This window comes from Medicago sativa, chromosome 4 (genome assembly GCF_051527215.1).
Source record: "Medicago sativa cultivar Bolivia chromosome 4, Bolivia_mono, whole genome shotgun sequence".
Taxonomy (NCBI): Eukaryota; Viridiplantae; Streptophyta; class Magnoliopsida; order Fabales; family Fabaceae; genus Medicago; species Medicago sativa.
In genome coordinates, this window is record NC_140752.1 from 69,304,997 (window position 1) to 69,326,137 (window position 21,141).

At 35.7% G+C, this 21,141-nt stretch overlaps 2 protein-coding genes and 1 pseudogene across 2 annotated transcripts; 2 read left to right on the forward strand and 1 right to left on the reverse strand.

The window, feature by feature from the left end:
* Positions 1-10,134: 10,134 nt before the first annotated feature.
* LOC146931249 (auxin-induced protein 15A-like) lies at positions 10,135-10,678 on the reverse strand. The gene has a single exon (XM_085702732.1). The coding sequence runs from the start codon at positions 10,574-10,576 to the stop codon at positions 10,295-10,297; it is 282 nt and encodes a 93-aa protein (XP_085558858.1). The 5' UTR covers positions 10,577-10,678; the 3' UTR covers positions 10,135-10,294.
* Positions 10,679-11,178: 500 nt separating this feature from the next.
* Positions 11,179-12,267, forward strand: LOC146931250 (auxin-induced protein 10A5 pseudogene; annotated as a pseudogene).
* Positions 12,268-18,740: 6,473 nt separating this feature from the next.
* Positions 18,741-19,449, forward strand: LOC146931251 (auxin-induced protein 15A-like). Its single transcript, XM_085702733.1, has one exon. The coding sequence runs from the start codon at positions 18,844-18,846 to the stop codon at positions 19,147-19,149; it is 306 nt and encodes a 101-aa protein (XP_085558859.1). The 5' UTR covers positions 18,741-18,843; the 3' UTR covers positions 19,150-19,449.
* The last annotated feature ends 1,692 nt before the right edge of the window (positions 19,450-21,141 follow it).

A 21,141-nucleotide genomic window follows, 5' to 3' on the forward strand; every position in this document is an offset into this window, starting at 1 on the left:
GCACCTTCAGTAATAGCATTGATGAACCCAGCACTGTAGGAAGTTCCCTTTGAAACACCAGAGGTTGGGGAGAATCCAAGGCCCTCTTTACGCTTGTTTTCCAAAATCAGAATCACTTTGCCCCAGCCAGCAGCTTGCCCTTCTTGACCCGGAGAATCCTGAAGCACCGGCACAATCACACATACATCACTGACGGTCAAGTGTTTGTCATCCATCAGACTCTGGATATCATCTTGCACCACACGACAACCCATGGGATTTTGCAGACATTCTGAACAAGAATCATGATCATGTTTGAACAAAGAGGCCTGGCAGAGCTTGACATGCAATGGCACCAAGGGGGTAACGACATTGCGGACATCCAACATGGGATCCTCTTGAGGAACGGGAATCCCTTCAAAAGCCTCAATCATATTGACAGCAGCATGGTTTGGAAGTGGATTGCCGAGGACATGAGGAGCATTATTCTCAAAAGTCAACCGTCCCTTTTCTATTAGGTCTTTCACAATGTACTTCAGAGCAAGGCAACCCTCAACGTCATGGCCTTGAGCACCCTGATGAAATTCACATGTTAGATCCTGTCGGAACCTGGGAGGCAATGGATTAGGCGGAGGCCTGCCTGGTCTAGTGACACAGTGTCCTTTGGCCAGTAGAGTTGGGAGCAGCTCACCATACCGCATTGGTATTGGTGGAAAGGAAGGTTTGGGTCGGGGACCCTGTTGTTGCTGCTGTTGAGCAGGAGGCTGTTGTTGCACTTGCTGAGCGATGGCATTGACGGGCACTGGTGGTTGGCCCGGTGGCAGAGGATATTGTTGGTAGAATGGCGGGAAGAAAGGATGTTGAGAGTACTGCATGTAATGATAAGGCAGAGGTAATTGTGTGGCAGCTGCAGATGGGTTACCAGACACCATCCCTACATCAGATTCTTTCTTCTTATGATGACCATTACCATACTTCTTTGATGCACTGTTTGAAGATTCACCTTTCTCTAGGACAATAATACCATCTCGGACGGCCTCCTCTAGACGCGTTCCCATTGTAACCATATCAGAGAAGTTGTTTGGGGCAGAGACTATCATTCTCTCCTTATATTCCTTCTTCAGAGTCTTCAGGAATGTCTGTGTTAACTCTTCCTCATCAAGTCGAGGAGAAACACGGGCAGCTGCCCCTCTCCACCTCTGAGCATATTCTCGAAAGGTTTCATCTGATTTCTGAGACAAGGCTTTAAGAGAGTCTCTATTTGGCCTCAGACGAGTGTTGAATTCATATTGACCTTCAAAAGCAGCAGCCAGATCCTCAAAAGTACGAATGTTATCTTTGCTCAAACTAGTGTACCAATCTGCTGCATCATCTGTCAAGCTACTCTGGAAGCAATGGATCATTAGTGCATCATTGTCTGCGTAGTTAGCCATCTTTCGGACATACCGGATAACATGGTTATGTGGGCAAGAAGTCCCATTGTACTTATCAAATTCTGGCTCTTTGAATTTCTTTGGAACCTCAAATCGAGACACCAAGCATAGATCACGTGCTTTAGCAGGAGCACCAATGTTTCCTCGGCTAGCCTTGACCTCACGGAGTTCTCCAGCCAACTCCATCAACTGTCTTCTCATAGCTTCCATTGCGGGATCTTGTCCACGCGGAGTATCGACATCAATTACCTGTTGCACAGTGTGTACAACAGGGTCGGTAACAACAGTAGTCACCTGAGGCATAGCAGTGGACACAGGAATCTGTCCTTGACCAGCAAAACCAGAGACACCAGCAGCGGTATTAGGAGAATAGTAAGCTGAGAGACCATAAGGACGCCCATTGGGCATAACAAAACGAGCATCAGTAGCCACAGTAGATAGTGGGATAGACGGAATTGCTTCAGTAGAAACTGGGACAGATGTGGCTGGTTGTTCTTGTGCAGCCAGCAAAGTAGACATAGTGTCATGAGCCTTAGCCAAGTCTTCTTTCATAGCAGCCAATTCGGCACGGAGCCGAGCATTCTCTTCTTCAAAGTTAGCCATGATCCTTCTCTTGTGAAATCTTGTTTGGTGAATTCTATCTGGTTGATACACTTTGCGAGCACGAGCCACTTTTCAGACTGCGGCGGACAAAACCAGGAGGCAGTAAGCACGAGAGAAGCTTTTTGTGACCAATGAATGCATATGATGCATGAAATGTGTAAATGCACATGCAAAAAGATTCTTTTTACGTGTTATCGAAGGGTTTTTAGACAAATTAGAAACTTGTAAACATTACTAAACAGCGATTAACACGAACCGGAAACAAATAACCAACATATAGTTTTACAAGACGATTCCCTTTGAAATGCTAAGCCAAGGGATAGACTTTGAAATGTAAAACAACATAAACAACTGGAAATAACAACAGGAAAAGAAATCCTCAAGCATAGGAAGTGGAAGCATCATCCTCAGACTCAGACTCATAGCTGCAGTATCGTGCATAGAAGTCACGGGCGCCCCTAGCCCTCTTGGAGTCCCTCATAAGCATCATATCTTTCTCTTCAATCTCTCTCTTAGCCTTAGCTAACTCTTTCTTCAGGGTCAAGACCTCATGAGTCTGCTGCTCACCCTTTCCATCCAAAGTCATGATCAAGTTCTCAGCCTCATAATATCTAGCTCTCCACTGATGCTTCTCCCGACTCTCCATAGCTAGATGCTCCTGATACATCTCCTGGGTAGGTGGGAGTAGAGGCAAAGGCATGGTAGGAATAGTTGCAGACACATATCTCATAGAGGGGTAAGGCGTACCAGCCTCCTCAGCTCGGTTTATCACCCACTGTGTATAGGCCTCATGAGCGATACCGGACCTCACACCCATATGCTTCACCTCTTTCTTCCGAAGCTTGGTCCAAGCTTGCATGAAATCTTCTCTAATTCCGGTGGGAGCATTGGAGTAGTGAAAGAAGTAAGGAGCTGTAGCAAGATGGATGGGTTTATCTTTCATCGGGAAACCAAATTGTCGCAAAGCAAGCTCCGGGTTATAGTTGATTCCACCCCGGGTACCAAGAAGAGGTACATTAAGAAACTTTCCACCACCCAAGATGATTTCCTTGACCTTAGAAGCGGGAGTGAGCCAAACCACTTCATTAGGAGTGAGAGCCATAATCCTCTGTGAAATAGACCAATTCCTCGGATTGTCGTGGAAAGACTGCGGAAGGTGCGAAATAAACCACCTATAGAGGAGAGGCACACAACAAAGAATGTATCCACGACCTTTGCTGGACCGATCGTGAATAGCATGGTATGTGTCAGCTAGCAAAGTAGGAACCGGATTCTTGGAGTGGAAGATCATAATAGCATTCATGTCCACGAAGCCATCAAGATTCGGAAAGAGAATAAGCCCATAGATGAGAAGTGCAAGAATAGCCTCAAGAGTGTCCTGACAAGTGGTATTGAGGTTGGCTTTCCCAAGAAGATACTCTGAAGTGAACCCTCGGATATGTGCCTTAGTAACAAGATTCTTGGAGACATCGGTGGTCCTGAGATAGAGATCTTTAGCAATAACCAATGGAGGAAGAGGATTTTCAGGTCCTGAGAAAGGTATCCCCTTAGCAATAGATAGACCTGTCAAGGAAGAATAAGCCTCTAGAGTAGGTACCAACTGAAAGTCTGGAAAAGTGAAGCACCGATACCCCGGATCATAGAATTGCACTAGAGTGTGCACAAGCTTCTCATCCACATTAGTATGAAGAATAGGAAGTAAAGCCCCGTAACGACGTCGGAAACCAGTCGGATCCTCAATCTTGAGTGCCAAATCTCTCAAACTAGCCAAATCCACCTCCTTGAACTTGTAGGATTTAGTCATCTTCATCCTACAATGTTTACAAATTCAACTTGTCTAAGCCCTTCGATAACAATGCATGTCAAAAAGGTTTATGCATGAATGCATGTATGCATGAATGCATGTTTATGTTCAAGTTCGGAGAAAACATGGTGGGTTTGAAGTTCAAAGTCGAGGAGTCATGGGTGGACACGGTGTCCGGTGAAACTAGGGTTTTTGGATAATAGTAACCGGGTTCTAAAAAGGTTCCCAAGTTGCAACCTCTCCGACGTATCTCAGGGTGCCACGAGACAACTCTCGCTCCATGATAATACGTGGAAGGTCTAACTTGAGTGTAGTATCGCGTGACGACTAAAACTCGAGACAACACCCGGTTTAGCCTCCGCACTACATCCTAGAAAATGGCCATGGATGGGTTTGGTTATCTACGGTTCATAGCGTCATAGAACAATTAGAAGCAAAGTGCCTAAACGCGACGTACACGCGCCGACAACATCACCCCCAAAATGCCTCAGCTATGTGGGATTGATCGCATAATCCAAAACACGAGGCAACCCCCGGAATGAATTGTCGATTATATCCCCCCTAAATCCTAAGTTCACTCAGCCCGGGTGCAGGACTTTTGATATTCTCACCCCACACGTTTGCAAGAATTTAAACATTTATTCACATAGGAAAGCAAGTAAAGGAAGCAAGTAAAGATACAAGCGCAAGCGTGGAAATAAAGACTAGGCGTAACTCTCGAATCCCCCCAGCGGAGTCGCCAGCTGTTTTATCTTGGTTTTCGGGTGTCAAACATTGATTACGTTTGAACCTTTTAAACCGGTGATATCTTATTTTTTCTTGGGAAGGGAAAAAGTAAGCAAAACCCTTGAGAATCGAGGTCCGGGAGTTGTTTTCGCTACGGGAAGGTGTTAGGCACCCATAACGACTATAGTAACCTATAGGAACCGTCTTTAATTTCTACGCGCGCGCTTTACTTTTAAATGCTATTTTGAAAGATGTTATTGAACCTAAGAGTTACTAAATGAAGAATTGGGGGGAGAAGAATGTTTTTGGAGTTTTATTTTAGTTGAATTGAAGGAATTTTGTTCCTTGCCTACGTACCCGATTAAGGGATCAAATCCACCGTAGTTCTCTTTCAAAAAATGTTTTTGTTTTTGTTGGTTGATTTTAAGTTTGAAAAATGGAATTTTGAAGAATGGAGATTGAGAGGCCTCAAGGGCATGAGACTAGGAAATTGTGAGGTTGGATTAGTGAATTGCAAAATATAGTCAAAGTATGATTATTTTCATTGAATTTTGATTAAGAAAAAGAAAAGGAAAATACAATGGGATTTTGATCCCAAGGTTTATTAGGAAAATAGTTTGAATGATGCTTGTTTATATTTTTTTTTGGAAAGTTGATTTTTTTCTAAGTATGAATCCTAGGCATTCATCTAAACATACAATCCTAAACATACATCTAGACATGCATATTCTAGCTATTTATCTAAAGTGGAGTGTGTGCATGTGTCGGTGCTTGTGTCGGTGTACATTATTAGAGTCCATAGTCCATATTACATCATACCCTAGATACATTCTATGGCCTCTTTGCCAAGAAAATTAAAAGTGGCATAAAAGTAAAATATTACAAAAGCTCCTAAGTATTACATTCTAAGTCTTGGTACAAATTAAATTGCAAGAAAATAAAGGGAAAAAGAATATGAGAAGGAGATGAAATGCTTATGGATGTATGAAACATAAAATGAAAATGGGTTAGTAATACCAATGATATAGAAACAAAATGACAAGTGCATGATAAAACAAATATAACTTGCAAGTAAAGTAAACTAACAATCTTAACAAAAAAAGTGATAAAAGGACTTGAAATTCAATATAATCCTAAAACAAACTCAAGACCTAGATTCTCACAATATTAAGACATTTCAAGTGATTCATTCCAAGGGAACAAATATGAGAACCAAGGGAAATTATCATGCCCAAAATTATACAATTTTCAAGCTCTTTATGCACTTTTATTTCACAAAAGAGTTTCACATTATTTACCAAACACAAGGTCCTCAAGAACTAAACCAAAACAGCAAGCAAACACCACATTAAGAGGCAAATTTATCCCACAAAATTACATGTCTAAATGTCACAACTTTATACCAAAATCTCAAGGTCAACATCACATTAAAACTTCACAAAATTCTTCAAAAAAGTGAACTAAAAGCAAGACAAAAACACACATACTCTTGGAGTGAATCTTGGCATGAAACCACATCCAAAAGATAGGTTTCAAATGCCAAAATCCCCTCAAAAGAATTCGTAAAACTTGAAAGTTTATATGACGACATTTTAACATGAATCAAGACATTGAATTGACAAGGACACGAGATATTTTTCTACGCCTCTAATCAGTTTTTAATAAGCAAAAATTATCAAGAAACATAAAAAAACATCACAAACTAATAGTAATTTTCTGGGAATTTTATCATAGAAAAATCATGCGTAGGGGGGTGAAAATAGCAAAAAGATCATTGGAGCGCACAGAAAGGGGGGTGCGCAAAGCGAAACCGGAACATTTAAAGGAAAGCAGATGGTCCTTGCACAAGCCCGCGGGTCATGGGCATGGGGCGGTTCAACCCATGGGTTAGACCTGAATTTCCTTCCTCTTCTTAGAACACACCTGCGGCACAGACTCCTCTTTTTCTCTCAATATTTTCAAACTTCTTCTCCTTCTCTTTCCACGTACACTCCCTCCCTCACAGTCCTAAGCTTCGTCTTCCACAACCAAATTCCGGCGGCGGTTGGCCGGCCAGAGGTGGTGGCGCCGCCGCCTGGACTTCCTTCTTCTCCAAACTAAAGCAGCGTCGCTGCAAATTCTTCCTCCCTCCATGTCTTCTTTTCGCAAAACAAACTTCACACACGTACAAAAACCATCATCTCTAGATTCAAGCACTCACGTCGGTTATTGGTTAAAGCAAATTCAAATCGAAAGCAAAACGACGGAGAACGAACGCACACAACGCCGTAAACGAATTTAACCAAGAACCGACGTGAACGTAAAAGCAATAACAGAGTTTCACGTGAGCAGCAATGAATTGGACCTTTCTTCCCTCTAAGATCAAATTCGATGCTACTTGTTCAAAGAAATGCGACGCAGGTGCCGGAATTACGATCAAAAAACGGAAATTGCTTCGAAGGAAAAGAAACCAGGTGTGAACATTACCTCTTGTTTCGGTTCTGCTCCTGTGCGTTTTGGCCTGCTTCGCCTCCTTCGATCTCGACGACACTCTCTTTCGCCTCGTCCACTTGCTGGTTCGATCTGCTTCTGTTCCGATCAGATTCGTTGCTAGATTTCGATTCGAAGCTGTTGATTCCGTTCCAATCTTCGTTGATTTTCTTCAGGTTTGGAATGTTGGAAACGAGTTGGATTGAAAGAGTTGATTGATGAATTGATGAATGTGGTTGTTTGATTTGGTTTTGGGACTTGAATGATGAGGATGATGGTGGATTATGGTGGAGGATTGTGGTGGTTTGAAGAATGGAGGTGGTTAGAGGTGGAGGAGAAGTTTGTTATGGAGGTTTGGGTGGTGGTTGAAGGTGAGAAGAGTTAGTTAGGGAGGAGGAGTGGTGGAAGAAGGTTGTTGGAAAGTTTGTTATGGTGGTGGAAATTAACCACGTGAGAGAAAGAAAAGAGGGAAAAGAAGAAAATTTTTGTGACTTTTTTGTGGGATTTTGTAAATGATTGGTGATTCAAATGAATTGACCCTTTGACCAATTTATAGGCTAAGTCTTTGACCTTGGACCAATAGGATAGAGACATGTGGCAATAGACTTGTAACAAACTCTTAAGGACCAATAGCATTTGGACACATGGCACTTGGACTCTAACAAACTTAAAAGGGATTAAAACGTAAATAACAAAAGTGCGCGGACTAAAACGAAAATTAAACAAAAACCGAATTGAAAAAGTAAATTGAAAATTAACGTAAAATGCGACGATTAAAAACAACAAAACAGATTAAAACGAATCAGAAATATTATGTGAAATGACCAAAACGCCCCTAGGGACTAAAACGATTAAAAACAACTCAAATGCAATTTTTAAAATGATTTTTTAACAAGGGATTGAAGCAAGAGCTTATTCAAACAAATTAAAAGACTCAGAGACAATTTTTTAGAATTTAAGCAGGGTTTTAACACATGAAAAGACTAAAATGCCCCTAGGGGCAAAACTGACTCAAAATGACTTCAAATGCAATTTAAACATGGATTTTGACATAGAATTGAAATGAAGACTTATTCAAACTATTTGAAAGGACTCAACCAAATTTTTACAAGACTGAAAGAAATTTTAACACAGGAAATGACTAAAATGCCCCTAGGGGCTAAATTGACTAAAAAATGACTTAACTGATATTTTTTGAAATGAATTTTGACATGAGATTGAAACAAGGGCTTATACAAACCAATTTAAAAGACTCAAACAATTTTCAAAGATTAAAATGAATTGAATGCAGGAAATGACTAAAATACCCTTTTACATGAATTTTGCAAATAACATTGAAATAAAATGCAGAGAAAGATGCAATTGATCAGAGACATATCAAATGACTTATAATGCAAGAAAAGAAGAATTGAACAAGTATTTTTAGGTCCAAAATTAGGGTATAACACTAGCTGATAGCTTTTAGCTGATAAGCTAGTTGAAGTGTTTGGTAAAATTAGCTGATAGCTTTTGCTTTGAATAATAAGGGTAAATATGGAAGAAAAAATGAGAAGCTAAAAGCTATAAGCTCAAAAGCTACTTGAAGTAGCTTCTGAAAAATAGCTTATAAGCTCCTGAAATAAGCTATAAGCTCGTTGTACCAAACAGAGCTAAGTGTTACCAAACAAAGCTTTTTTTGTCAAATGAGCTTATAAGCTAAAAGCTAAGAGCTAAAAGCTCTTTTTTTGGGTTTACCAAACAGAGCCTTAGAGTTTTCTCTTATTTATAGTCAGCTTAGTAATCTGGTATTTAGTTAAGGTTTACTCCCTCCGGTCTCAAATGTAAGAAACTTTTCACTTTTTAGATTCATTCAATAAATAATGTATGTAGTCTTTATTATAGACCACATACATCATTTATTGAATGAACCAAAAAAGTGAAAAGTTTCTTACATTTGAGACCGGAGGGAGTATATAACAACATTGTGTTTTTATAAATTAAGTCTAGGGTCCTTACCAACTGCCAAGGTATGTGGTCACATATAGGAAATTTCCACCTTATAACAATTATAAAAATATCTCACCAGTTTGAATTAAATTATATGTTGCATGGTAGTACTTGTGCAGTTGGAAATAGTGGGGTCTTGATGAAGACTGTACAATCAAAAGGACTTTCCGTACTATTCACAAATCACAAGGACATGTCCTACAGACATTATAACATGATACCAATATTGAATTTAAGTTCCTATGAGACCAATGACTTAATAGTAATGTGCAGATAATGTATCAACTGAAGAAATTTCCTTGAGCTGTCAGTGTCATACCAGCATTTTAGCAATGCATTATTTATTAGGACTAATCAATATAGAGATCAAAGAGATGTTGTTATGTGGAATGTCGGTAACAGTCTCGTATTGAATGGAAAAGTGGATGTTGAGCATCATATAAGTAATGTGATTCATATATCTGACGTATTAAGGTTTTTAATGAAGATATGATGTCCAAACCATTTATATGGTGATTTCTCAAGATTCCCTCGTGACTCAACAGATGGTAACAGTGATAGATGTTGTGGGTTACCTACCATTCAATAAATATGTAGGTGACTCATCAACAAAGTGGGCCATTATTCTAAAATCTCTTGTGACTCTTGATGAAAATCTATAAGACAACACCATGTGGTGGTTCATCGGTCATTGTCTCTCACTAAATCCTATCATTTAGCCTACAGAGTAAGTAGTAACCATTCAATTGTTTAGATAAGGATATCCTAATAGGCACCAAAGAATGAGGAATGTGTCATTAAGTGGAATAATTGACCTTGTTACTGGCATTGTTATTGTGCACTTATGAGGGGAAGGTGCCTCATGTATGATTAAGGCTGTGGCACCACAAAATTTTAATTTCATGCCAAAGTTCTGTAGTTTAAAAACATAACTTTGGTAAATTTATCTTCATTTTCACCTTTTGTCCTAGGAAAAATAACTGTGTTATGCCCTTGCTAGGAATCATGTGTTACTCCTGCTTCGAAATTTGTCAGGATACCAAGTCCCTATTTTTCTTATAGCAAGCAATGTTACTTATATAATCATATGTAGTATGTTCTTAAGTGCAATAAACCAATAACAGAGAGGAGATATTTGAGTAGTTGAATTCATTGTCATTAAACAAAATATATTTGCTCTATAAATTTGTCAATCTAATGGTCATTTTTTCGCATCTTTACAATTTGATAAGATGCCGAGTTTACAAAAAAAAATATCACTACTAAACTATGTCAGTCTCTTCTGGTGTTAGGTTCATAGCCCGTTCATGCGAGATGTTATAAGTTGAAAGATATCTTCGGTGCAAGGAATGGTAAGGCCACCCATGGGATGATCATATCCAAACTCTTCCTCAATTTGACTCAGCAAATCTTGAAATGAAGGTTGGCTCAAGTATGATACGGGGATCACATACCGCGTCTGTTTCTCTCCAACATATACTGCAAGATATCCCTTTGGCACGTCCACAGCTTTTGAAGCTGATCGGTTTGCAGAAAATGATGCCTTTCTGATGATACCAGGGAAACGAAAACCCATTTTTGGATGTGTTAAAACTTGAGAATAAAATGGTTTTTAAATAAAAACTTTTAAGCAATAACCAAGTTTTTCAGATTTGAATGGTTTAGGATGTGAATGATTTGTGTTGGTTCTAAATGCTTGCAGCCTTGAATATATATAGATGAAAGAATATTGAGAAACCATTGGCTACTTGAATGGTTAGTGGAAGGATATACTGTAGTATAGGATTAGGATGGAGTCATAGAATCTACAAGGAGACAAGAGCAACATATATAAGATCACATGGGATTGTCTTAGAGGTCTACCCTACTATAAAACAGACCTATTCAAGGAAGAGAAAGTTTAATTGACCTTCATACTTAATTAGGAAGGCAGGGACCGCAAACTTCTATTCCGGTATACAAATATTATGGAGTTGGTCTTGCAAAAAAAAAAAAAATGTGGTTGATAATGTCTCATGATCTTGTGTTCAACATTTATTATCTTCTTGCCTCCTAACACTGTCTCTTAGCTGCTAATAATCAGGTCCTATACAACATTTATAAGTTGCACATAAATCTGATATATATTCAAATGGTAGATGTATATTAGCTCATTAGCTGCATTGTCAATTAGAAGAAATTACATGTGAGATGTCTAGAGCATGTCTACCATATTGGATTAGTTATAACAAAATGCAAAAATATAAAACATGGTTCATAGTTGTTTGTGATCTTGCTTTCAATATTGGTTCTCATCTTGCCTCCTAACACTATTTCTGATCTATAATTCAGGTCCTACTCATGGTTTACAAGTTGCAGACATATCAGATAATAGTTGGCAGATGTATATTGTGCATTGTCAATCTGAAGAAACACGAGATATGTCAGTAGCATGTCTACCATTGGATTAACTATACCAAAATGCATTAACAAACATCAGGTCTTTTTCACCAATGCATTGTCTTACCATGTCTGTTGGCCATTATCTCAGAAGGTAGACATTTAGCTTCATCTAATCCTTGATAATGACCTCTATAAGACAATACCATGTGAACCCTTGTCCCTAATTAGACCCTATTACAACCCATCAAAATACATTCATTGGTTAATTGGTTTGTTGAGACCCTTAGCAACTATATATACATTATTCATTGAGTTCACAAAGCAACACAAATCTTTTCCATTCTGAATTATAAAAATTCAAATATTTCTTTCTCATCCAATCCTCTGTCATCATCAGTATCTTTTTGTGAGGAGCGATAAATAATCAAAACAATGGGTTTCCGCATAGCAAAGCTTATCAGAATGCCATCATTTTCCAAAACACAAGAATCTACCAAGGGATTCGAAGTCCCAAAAGGCTATCTTGCAGTCTACGTTGGAGATCAAATGAGGCGGTTTGTGATTCCAGTATCATACTTGAACCAACCATTATTTCAAGAATTACTACATCAAGCAGAAGAAGAATTTGGATATGTTCATCCTATGGGTGGTCTCACAATTCCTTGTAGCGAGGGAGAATTCTTAAACCTCAGTTCTCGCTTGAGTGAGCTGTAAATCATGCTAATGGAGATTTAGATAGATTAGTCGAAGCTAATTAGTATAGAAAACCTTTTTTTTTTTCTATTGAAGATTTTTTATTGTTCCGTCCATGTATTAATCATTCCTACGGAAATCAAAATGTTTCCCGAATGAGAATGTTAAATTGTTAATAACACCAGACATTGTTGAAACACTTGCAGCTTTCTTCATCACTCAATGAAGTTCTAATAAAAATCTATACATTAGTATCATAATTCTGTTATCAAATATTGCTTCAAATCTAAAGTTTTTCACTGATAAGTCTTTCAAAAAAAAAAAAAAAAAAAGTATTGTAAAAATAGTAGAAAAAGAAAACTATACATAAACTTCAAGGCTCAACTGTGAGGCATCTCCCAAAGATATACACATCTACAATAAAGGTGGACTTGATTAGAGGAACATGCAGTCCATATGCCAGTAGTTTGAGGTAATTGCTCTATCTGCCCCCATTTTTGCTTGAAAATCCCCCCATTTATCGGAAGTAAATTTCCGATGGTAAGTTTTCTCGGAACGCACCGGTAGGCATTTTTTTGCGAAAAAAATTCGGATTGTAGGATCCGATGGCCATTTTTCTCAAGTTGAGCAACTTCCGGGGGTCTAAACAGTCATCTCCATAGTTTGAATGTTAGACTTCTTGTTTTGATTGTTGCTCTTTTGACCCTCCATAAATCCGCAAACCATTCGAAAGATAACTTTTGAACAACATTTTATGTGTTTTTAAAACAGAATATTGTGTTTTAGGATAAAGAGCAAATAAAGGGGTCAAAAGAGCAACGATCTCATGTTTTTGTAAATTTTAAATTGGGTTCTTATAGTCTCTATTGCTTTAGTGGCAATAGCCCAACTAAATAAGGATTAGAGTTTTAGGATTTCTATTTGCACCCCTTTCTTTAATACATCCCTCTGCCTCTTTCATATTTCTTTTTCAAGATTACAACTGCACTTAAATATTTTGATTAACACAAAATCCATGTTGTTGGGTAGTTAGAAGAGCGCAGAAGGTAGCAGCGGATTAAAAGTATACATTGGAGATTCAACGGGATGATCAGGCGTGAATGCTTTTGGAGTGTGGGGTAGCTTTGGCTACCCCAAAAATTTTATTCTTATTGAATGACTAAGTAATTATAGTTTGCTACCTAAGCAATATATATTTAGCTACCTCAAACAAGTTTTCTTGCAAAAAAATAGCATAAATAAAAAGGTTAAAAAATTATTACATGATTAATTAACTTGTCTTATTTTGACATTTCGGTCTCTACAACAATTATAGAGAAAGCATTTTTAGAAATAAAAATTATTAATAGTCAAATAAAATGGATGATAGTTTAATGCACGTATCTTATTTGTTTATGTTGAAAAAAATTGTTAGTCTATTTAGAAATTATTCAATTATAAATATATTTGACTCCTTGAAGCCTAATTTTATAGAGATTAAACATATTGAACCCTTAAATTTAATATATAAAGTTTAAAAAAATTAATTTTTCTTTGCCTCAAAAAAATTCTTCACATTTGACCCCCTCACAAAAATTAGTCAAACTTTGCCATTGGGGATGATGTTAGAGATGTGATGGCCCGACACGAGAGATGCGATGGAATGACGCCGAAGATGCATAGAGCTTTGGTGGTTCTAATGTAGATAGATGTAAGTTTTCTGGTTCAAAAAAAAAAGGATTAGTTTAATTTCTTCTTAATAAGTATTTGTGTATGTACCTTTTTTCTTTTCCAGTCTGTTTGGTTGAAGAGAAATAAGAAAGAGAGAAAGTGAGAAGAGAAAGCAACTTTCTCTAGTTTGGAATGAAGAGAAATAGGGAAGAGAGATTTAAAAGTGGTGGGACCCACCACTTTTTCATTTCTCCTCACACTAGCGAAGAAAGGCAAGAGAGAAAGTTCTTAATTTGGTTGTTCCATTTTTGCCCTTGTATTGAAATATTATATTCTCATCTTAGAGTTGCTGCAAGTTGTAATTCTCAAAACATGAAGTAGAAAACTCAAAGATGCTGGAGATAACAGAAAAATAAAAGTAAACGAACTTAGAGGTATTGGTGTCCAAATTGGAGGAAATTCTCTCGCTCACTGTACATGTGAATGATTTCAAATAAAAATTTATCAAGCAAAGATGTGGAGTGGAGAAGCACTAGAGCAGTCTGAGAGTGGAAGACAAGGATGCATATAATAAATAATTAGTGCTTTCATTTGGATATTTATTCCTTTACTTTGTTTCCCCTTTGTTTCTCTTATTAAAAAAATATGGGCTGCTATTATAATTTTTTGTTTAAAATTAGAAATAAATTAATTCCCTCTTCGTTCAACAATTTTTTTTAAAATTAATTAATAATAATCTTCATCAATCTAATTGAAAATTGAATCAGGTTATTTAGTAAATTCACTATGAATTTAATAAGAAAATTAAATTAATTTTGAAGGTTTTTTAATCAAGGGTATTTTGGTACTTCTAAAACTAATCAACACTTCTCTCTTCCCTATTTCTCCTATCTTTCTCTTAAACCAATCAACACATCAAATCTACTCTATTTCACACATCTTTTTCTCTTCTCATACTCTCTCTCACATATTTCTCTCTTCGCAACTTCTCTTCCGAACCAAACACACCCTTCATGTTTGATGGAGTTGTTGAGCATATTTGTCATCTTATATATGTGTGTTGTGTTTATCATTTAACTTATTGATATCTTGTGGAGTAGTTGGAGTTCAAGTTTGGGTCATTCGTCTCACTTCGACTAGAATGAACTAAATTAATTTATTTATAAGAGATGTAACTTATATTTCAACGCCTTCAAGGATGTTGTGTGAATATGTGCTCTTGATAAAATCTCTTAGAGAGTCTAGTCATTAGCTCATTGTTGCTTTCGAATCCCCAAAACTTATCAACAAATGATATTAGAGTCTTGGTTCAAGTAGGTGGGAGAGCAAGAGTTGATCCAAGTGTAACATATTCTTTCATCAGAAGTTTTGATGGTGTTGTTATGATGTGTGTTTTGTTGGTTGTGTAAGTATGATGATGTGGGTCATGAGGCGTTTTGATAATATTACTACTTCGTTGCATAACTTTTGCATATTTCAAACATAATAAGAAAAAATGATAAACGAAAGATAGAGAATTGTGGTTTTACTAATTTATTCTTATTAATTATTGTTGTTCCCTCAAAAAAATTTAATTATTGGTGTTTTTTATGATCAAACATACAAAGTAAAGAATAAGGGGGAATTAATCACTTTAGTCCCTGAATAGGAAAGGAGTGGTCACTTTAGTCCCTGAATGCAGAGAAATTGCAAAACAGTCCCTGAATGTAGATTTTGTTGGTCAATTTCAGGGACTAAAATGACGAACGGAGTCTACAGTCAGGGGACGAACGGAGTCTACAGTCAGGGACTAAATTGACTAACAGAGTCTGCATTCAGGGACTAAATTGACTAACAGAGTCTACATTCAAGGACTATTTTGCAATTTATCTGCATCCAGAGACTAAAGTGACGACTCATTTCCTATTCAGGGACTAAAGTGATAAGCATTTGAAAGAGATTTACATAATATTGAGAATATCCGCGTTGGTGTGAGTTGATGGTGAGGCTAGGGCGGAGCATTTGACAATGATCTTTTGTGGACACGATGGAAAGATAGGACCAAGGTGGAGATATTGAAATTAGGGTGCATCTAAATTATTGTTTTATAAATTAATTTATAATTGTCATTTTTTAATTTTGGTTGCTATTTAATTAATTATGGGTTGAATGATCCTCTAAAAAAAATTCTACTTGAATGATGTCACCTCATTTAAAATATGTGACATCATTGTTTTTAATTACAGAAATCTCATAGACTAATCAAAACTACTGAATGATTTTTTGTCAAAAAAAGAAAAACTATTGAATGATTTTAAAATGGAGGTATATATTGGCTTTGAGAATATATTAAAATAAAGGGATCTAAACAATAATTAAGCCATTTTTTAAAGGTCAATTAATTACAGAAAGAAATATGGCTTTCCAAAAGTTAAATTCGAACGTCAACATTATTCCAATAAACTATAACAATATAGTATATATCATAGTATATATCATTCAACTCATGGAAGGTGCACATTCCCATATCCAGCCATACTAGTTTGCTGCCCTGCCTAGTTTCTGGATTGGTCGAGAAAATCAAAAGAACGTTTAATTGAAAGAAAAATCTAAAGATCATTATTATATTTTTTTTAAGTAATATAGTGATTAGAAATTTATCTTTTTAAAATGAATCAGTGAAGTGTTTGAAGTTCGAACTCCAACCTCTAAATATATATATTTTCCAATGCTTCAACCGGGACAAAATCAAAATAACATTATTAATTCTTTCAAAAAAAATAACATTATTAATTAATAATTTACTAATTATTTATTTTAGTTGTCTATTTTAAGACATTTATATAAACAAGTATATACTAAAATCATGGTTTTTCTGAACTCACATTAAAAAAAAAGAACTATGAAACTAAGGGAAAGCCTAAGGACCACAAATAGAAGAAGAATTATCTTTGATATTACTCTAGCATACCATGTTTTCTTTCATATTCCTTATCTATTTCTGTTCATTCCCAATAATATGATCTACAGTATCTCTTTGTACTCTTTCACAAGTTGCCAAATCAGGGGTGACCAACAGACCATTATTCTACGAGAGTTGTTAGTTTTCTTTTCATAGTATGATTATGTTTATATGTTTAATTGTCCATTAAATTTTAAACAACGGATTGTGGACCGCATATTGACTTAACCACTTAGAGTGTAGTCAAATTAAATATACATAGAAAAAAAAAATACATGAAATTAATTGAAATATGACCCAATGGTCCTCCAAGCAGGAGTTCGTACTTCACATGCAATGTTGAAACTTTGAAAGCATATCTTATGCAATCACGTGGAAATTAAAGTGCTTTTCGTTTTAAATTTTCTACTACAGTGATTCTATTATTGGACCACTTTATGACTTCCAAGGAGGATGAGGAGTACTTGCAATATTTTGAAGCCATGAAGTTAACTAACTTGCAAATCATGTTTTCTTCATTTCTCAGCATCAAATTTGGAGCACTATTGACTAAATTGTCATTGAGAAAAACCAATGTCATTTCGGTTAAAAAGGAATAAAAACATATTAATGTGTGCCGTTCTAAGGAGACAAAAATTGAATGAATTGTGTTTAAATTAAAAGTGAGTTGAATGTGAAGTTATTTCTACTAGGATATATACACGTAAAAATGAGTTCAACAATAAGTTTGAGTGTAAAAATCATATGTAAAGTCAAAACTATAAATTGTAACTTAAAGACAAAATGAAATTATGTTAACATCATCCTAACATGTCAATTAATTCCTTGTATCACATTTCACCTTTGGGTTTTCTTAATGGGAAACCAAACATATTCTTATTAATTCCTTGTATATCTTGATTCACCTTCGGGTTTCCTTAATGGGAAACCAAACATATTCTTAATTAGTTTTCAATTTTGAAAAGAGGGGGAGGGTAATTGTTGCATTACTATGCAGCAGTGTGAGCTAAGTTATATCAATATCAATCCAACTTGAGGACCTATTTTTAGCTTATTTGTAGAAAGTAAATAATGGTGCCTTGCTACTAAGAGACGTCCATGAAATTTTGGGCACATTGTACAAACTAAGAAAATAATGTTCTATTAATATATATTTTTGTGCTTAATTGCTTAAACTGTAGGCAACATATGCATGAGTCTGAAAGGACTATAATGGACGGTTAAAATCTCCCACGAGTTTTAACATATGGTTAACTTATCTCATTATAGAAAATATGCTATTTAATATACCTTGTAATTGTAGATTGCAAATAAGATTTATATAATTTCAACTTAGTCAAATTTCTCTTAGTAGACGCCACAATAAAATAGATAGTTTATATTATTTTATAAACTATCCTTTTTTTTTAAAAAAAAATCAAATTGTAGAGGAAAGGAGAGTTGGATGTTTTTAACGAAAATCGTGTTAGAACATCAGAAAAAGGTAAAAGGTTAAAGTTAAAAAGACTCATAATTTTGTGAACCTTTAATCTTTGGCCTAGAAGTTCCTAATAAATATGAGCCCTTAAACTTTTGACATATAAAAACTAACTTTGTTATATTTAACCTGAGAAAGTTCTATCCATAATCACAACAGAGATTATAGTGGTGAAAAAAAAATGCCAGTAAGGATAACAAGTCTAAATTCAAAGCTCCTTTGAATAAGTAGACCAGGGCAACATATTTTCAAATCCATGTTGGCATTATATATCAAGAACGTGCCAATGATAAAAAAGGCAAGATTTTCATTTGTTTAAAGCAAGTAGCAAGCTTATAGCCAATAAGTAGTGTAACTTTCAACAAGGGCCACATTTTCTTTTTGGGCTCCAAATTATAATGGGCCCACATGTTTTGGTCCAGATTAGGCATTATCATGTGAAACTACTATACTCCTACACCTGACATGTTCCTAAACATTCTTCATGGTTATCACTTATCAAGCAATATTATTTAATGTATTAAAAAAAATTAACAATGCTATAGTATTTGGTACGGCTTGACACACTATATATATTTATAGAGATGACAATTCAATTCAAACCTAAGTCTTCTCTACCTAAATCTTCTCTATCTTTAGCATTAAATATATTTCAATCATATAATATTTTCAAATTGATCCCTATCTAGCTTTCTTCATCATGAAGACAACAAGTAACAGATTTGTGGGGATTGTTCAAGCTAAACAAAAACTCCAGAGAACACTTTCACAAAGAATTAGAATGGCTTCATCAGTTGGTGATGTACCAAAAGGGCACTTGGCAGTTTATGTTGGAAATGACCATAAGAGGTTTGTAATTCCAATATCATATTTGAGTCATCCTTTGTTCAAAGATTTATTGGATTGGGCTGAAGAAGAATTTGGATTCAATCACCCTATGGGTGGTCTCACAATTCCATGCACTGAAGATTACTTCATTAGTCTAACTTCTTCTCTTAATTATTAATTGTTCAAAAAAAGGATATGGGTGATCAAATTTGACCCATTGAACAAAAATATTGATTATTTTTATTTTTTATTTAATTCACCAAAGTTAGATAGGAGGAACTAAATCTGGTCTATTCAACTAATGTTGTACCAGAGATTCACCTCAGTCTAATAACATCCCAATTCAGGTGATGTACTCATGAGTTGTTTTGGCAATTGAATTCGAGCAATTTTCTTGTCTTGAGATGTAAACTGAAAATTGCAATGTAACCCTAGCATTTACCATTCAAAGTATATAAAAAAACCTGGCATTTATCTTGTTGAGTTCCTACTGATAATTGTTTTTAGGTTATTATATGCTCTAAAAAATTTGACTACAAGAAAATTAGTAATTGCGGTGGTAAAATTTCTTACGAGTAAACCATCAAATTGGTTGTCTTTGTAAGTGATTCTCTAATTAGTCTCCGTCTTTATTAATAGTTGATGTCTTTGTCAAAAGTTTCTCAATTAAGTCCCTCGTCATGTGAAAAAACATAAAAATATGGGTCTAATTGAGAAACTTTTGACAAAGACAGGGACTATTTTGAAATATTGTCAAAAGTTTCTCAATTAAACCAAGTTTCTTTGTTTTTTTCACATGACGAGGAACTTAATTGAGAAATTTTTGACAAAGACAAAGACTATTTTGAAATATTAATAAAGTCGGGGATTAATTTAAGAATCACTTGCTAAGACAGAGACTAAATTGGTAGTTTAATGTAACTTTTTTATTATATCAAGGAGTAAAACACTACCAAAAATATACATATTATTCACTGATCGTAGAAAGATACTAGCAGGCAATGGCGGTTTCACCGCCCGGCGACCCCAGGCATGCGCCCGAGCTTCGTCCCAAATTTTTTGCAATTTCCTATGTAAATTTCTCTCATTTTCTTATATAAACTCATATAAATTGGACAATTGTTTTAGATTTTTTGATTATTTGCTTGTAAATTCTTATGTAAACACTTATAAATGTGTTGCAATGTTTTTTTGCCTATGCTTTATAATAATCCTGACTCCGCTACTGCTAGCAGGAAAAGAAGAAAAAAAAAACTCTCAAAAAGTGTGTGTGTGGATATTACGGACTTAAAAAACTTTTAGATGGCGGCTTGAGACCAACACTCATTGTTGGCAAAGAAAATAAATTCAAATTAAGTTTTTTGGGTAAAAATTTAAAAAGAAATAGAGATTAATTTTATGGTTAATTTCACTTTTGCTCTTTCGTTTCTATTACGCTCACAAAAATAGTCTCTTCATTCTAAAATCCTACTCTTTGGTCCTTCTAGCTAGTATCACATTTATCTAGATTTAGTTTCAACTCAGATTTTTTACCCTAAAAATGATAGTTGTTGTCACAAAAATTAAGTTTTTGTGAAAATGTAATGGTATATATTATTTTTTTTAACAAACCAAAATATGATATATTAAACACCACAAAAAGTCACCTCCTCGGTACAATTTGTCCGAGAAGAAGCAAAAAGTTAAAATGCACAAAACAATTAACAAATGTCCATTAAAAAATAAGGCACTAATAAAAAGGAAACAAAACAATACAATTAGCTGACATCCAAACAATCAAAGGGGCATTACCACCAAACAAGAGAATCAAGTGAAACAATTGCAGTCTTATGTTTCAGCCACCACAAAGACAAATATTTAACCTTATATCAAGCAAATGAGGCATCGACTTCTCCTTATGATTAAAACCCCGCTCTTGTCAGATAATCTACATACAGGTAAACCAAATTAATTGCAAAAAAGATCGCCTCACTTTCAAACCCCTGACAATATAACATAATGATCGAAATGATTCAAAATAAAACGAGGGTCTATCGAAGAGAACCCCAACCAACCACATATATATATTGTTATTAGTGAGTGGCATAAATACTATGTAATATTTTATGACTGCCTATTTATTGCGTACCAAACTCAAACTAGGTTTCTCAAAATATGACCATTAGAAATA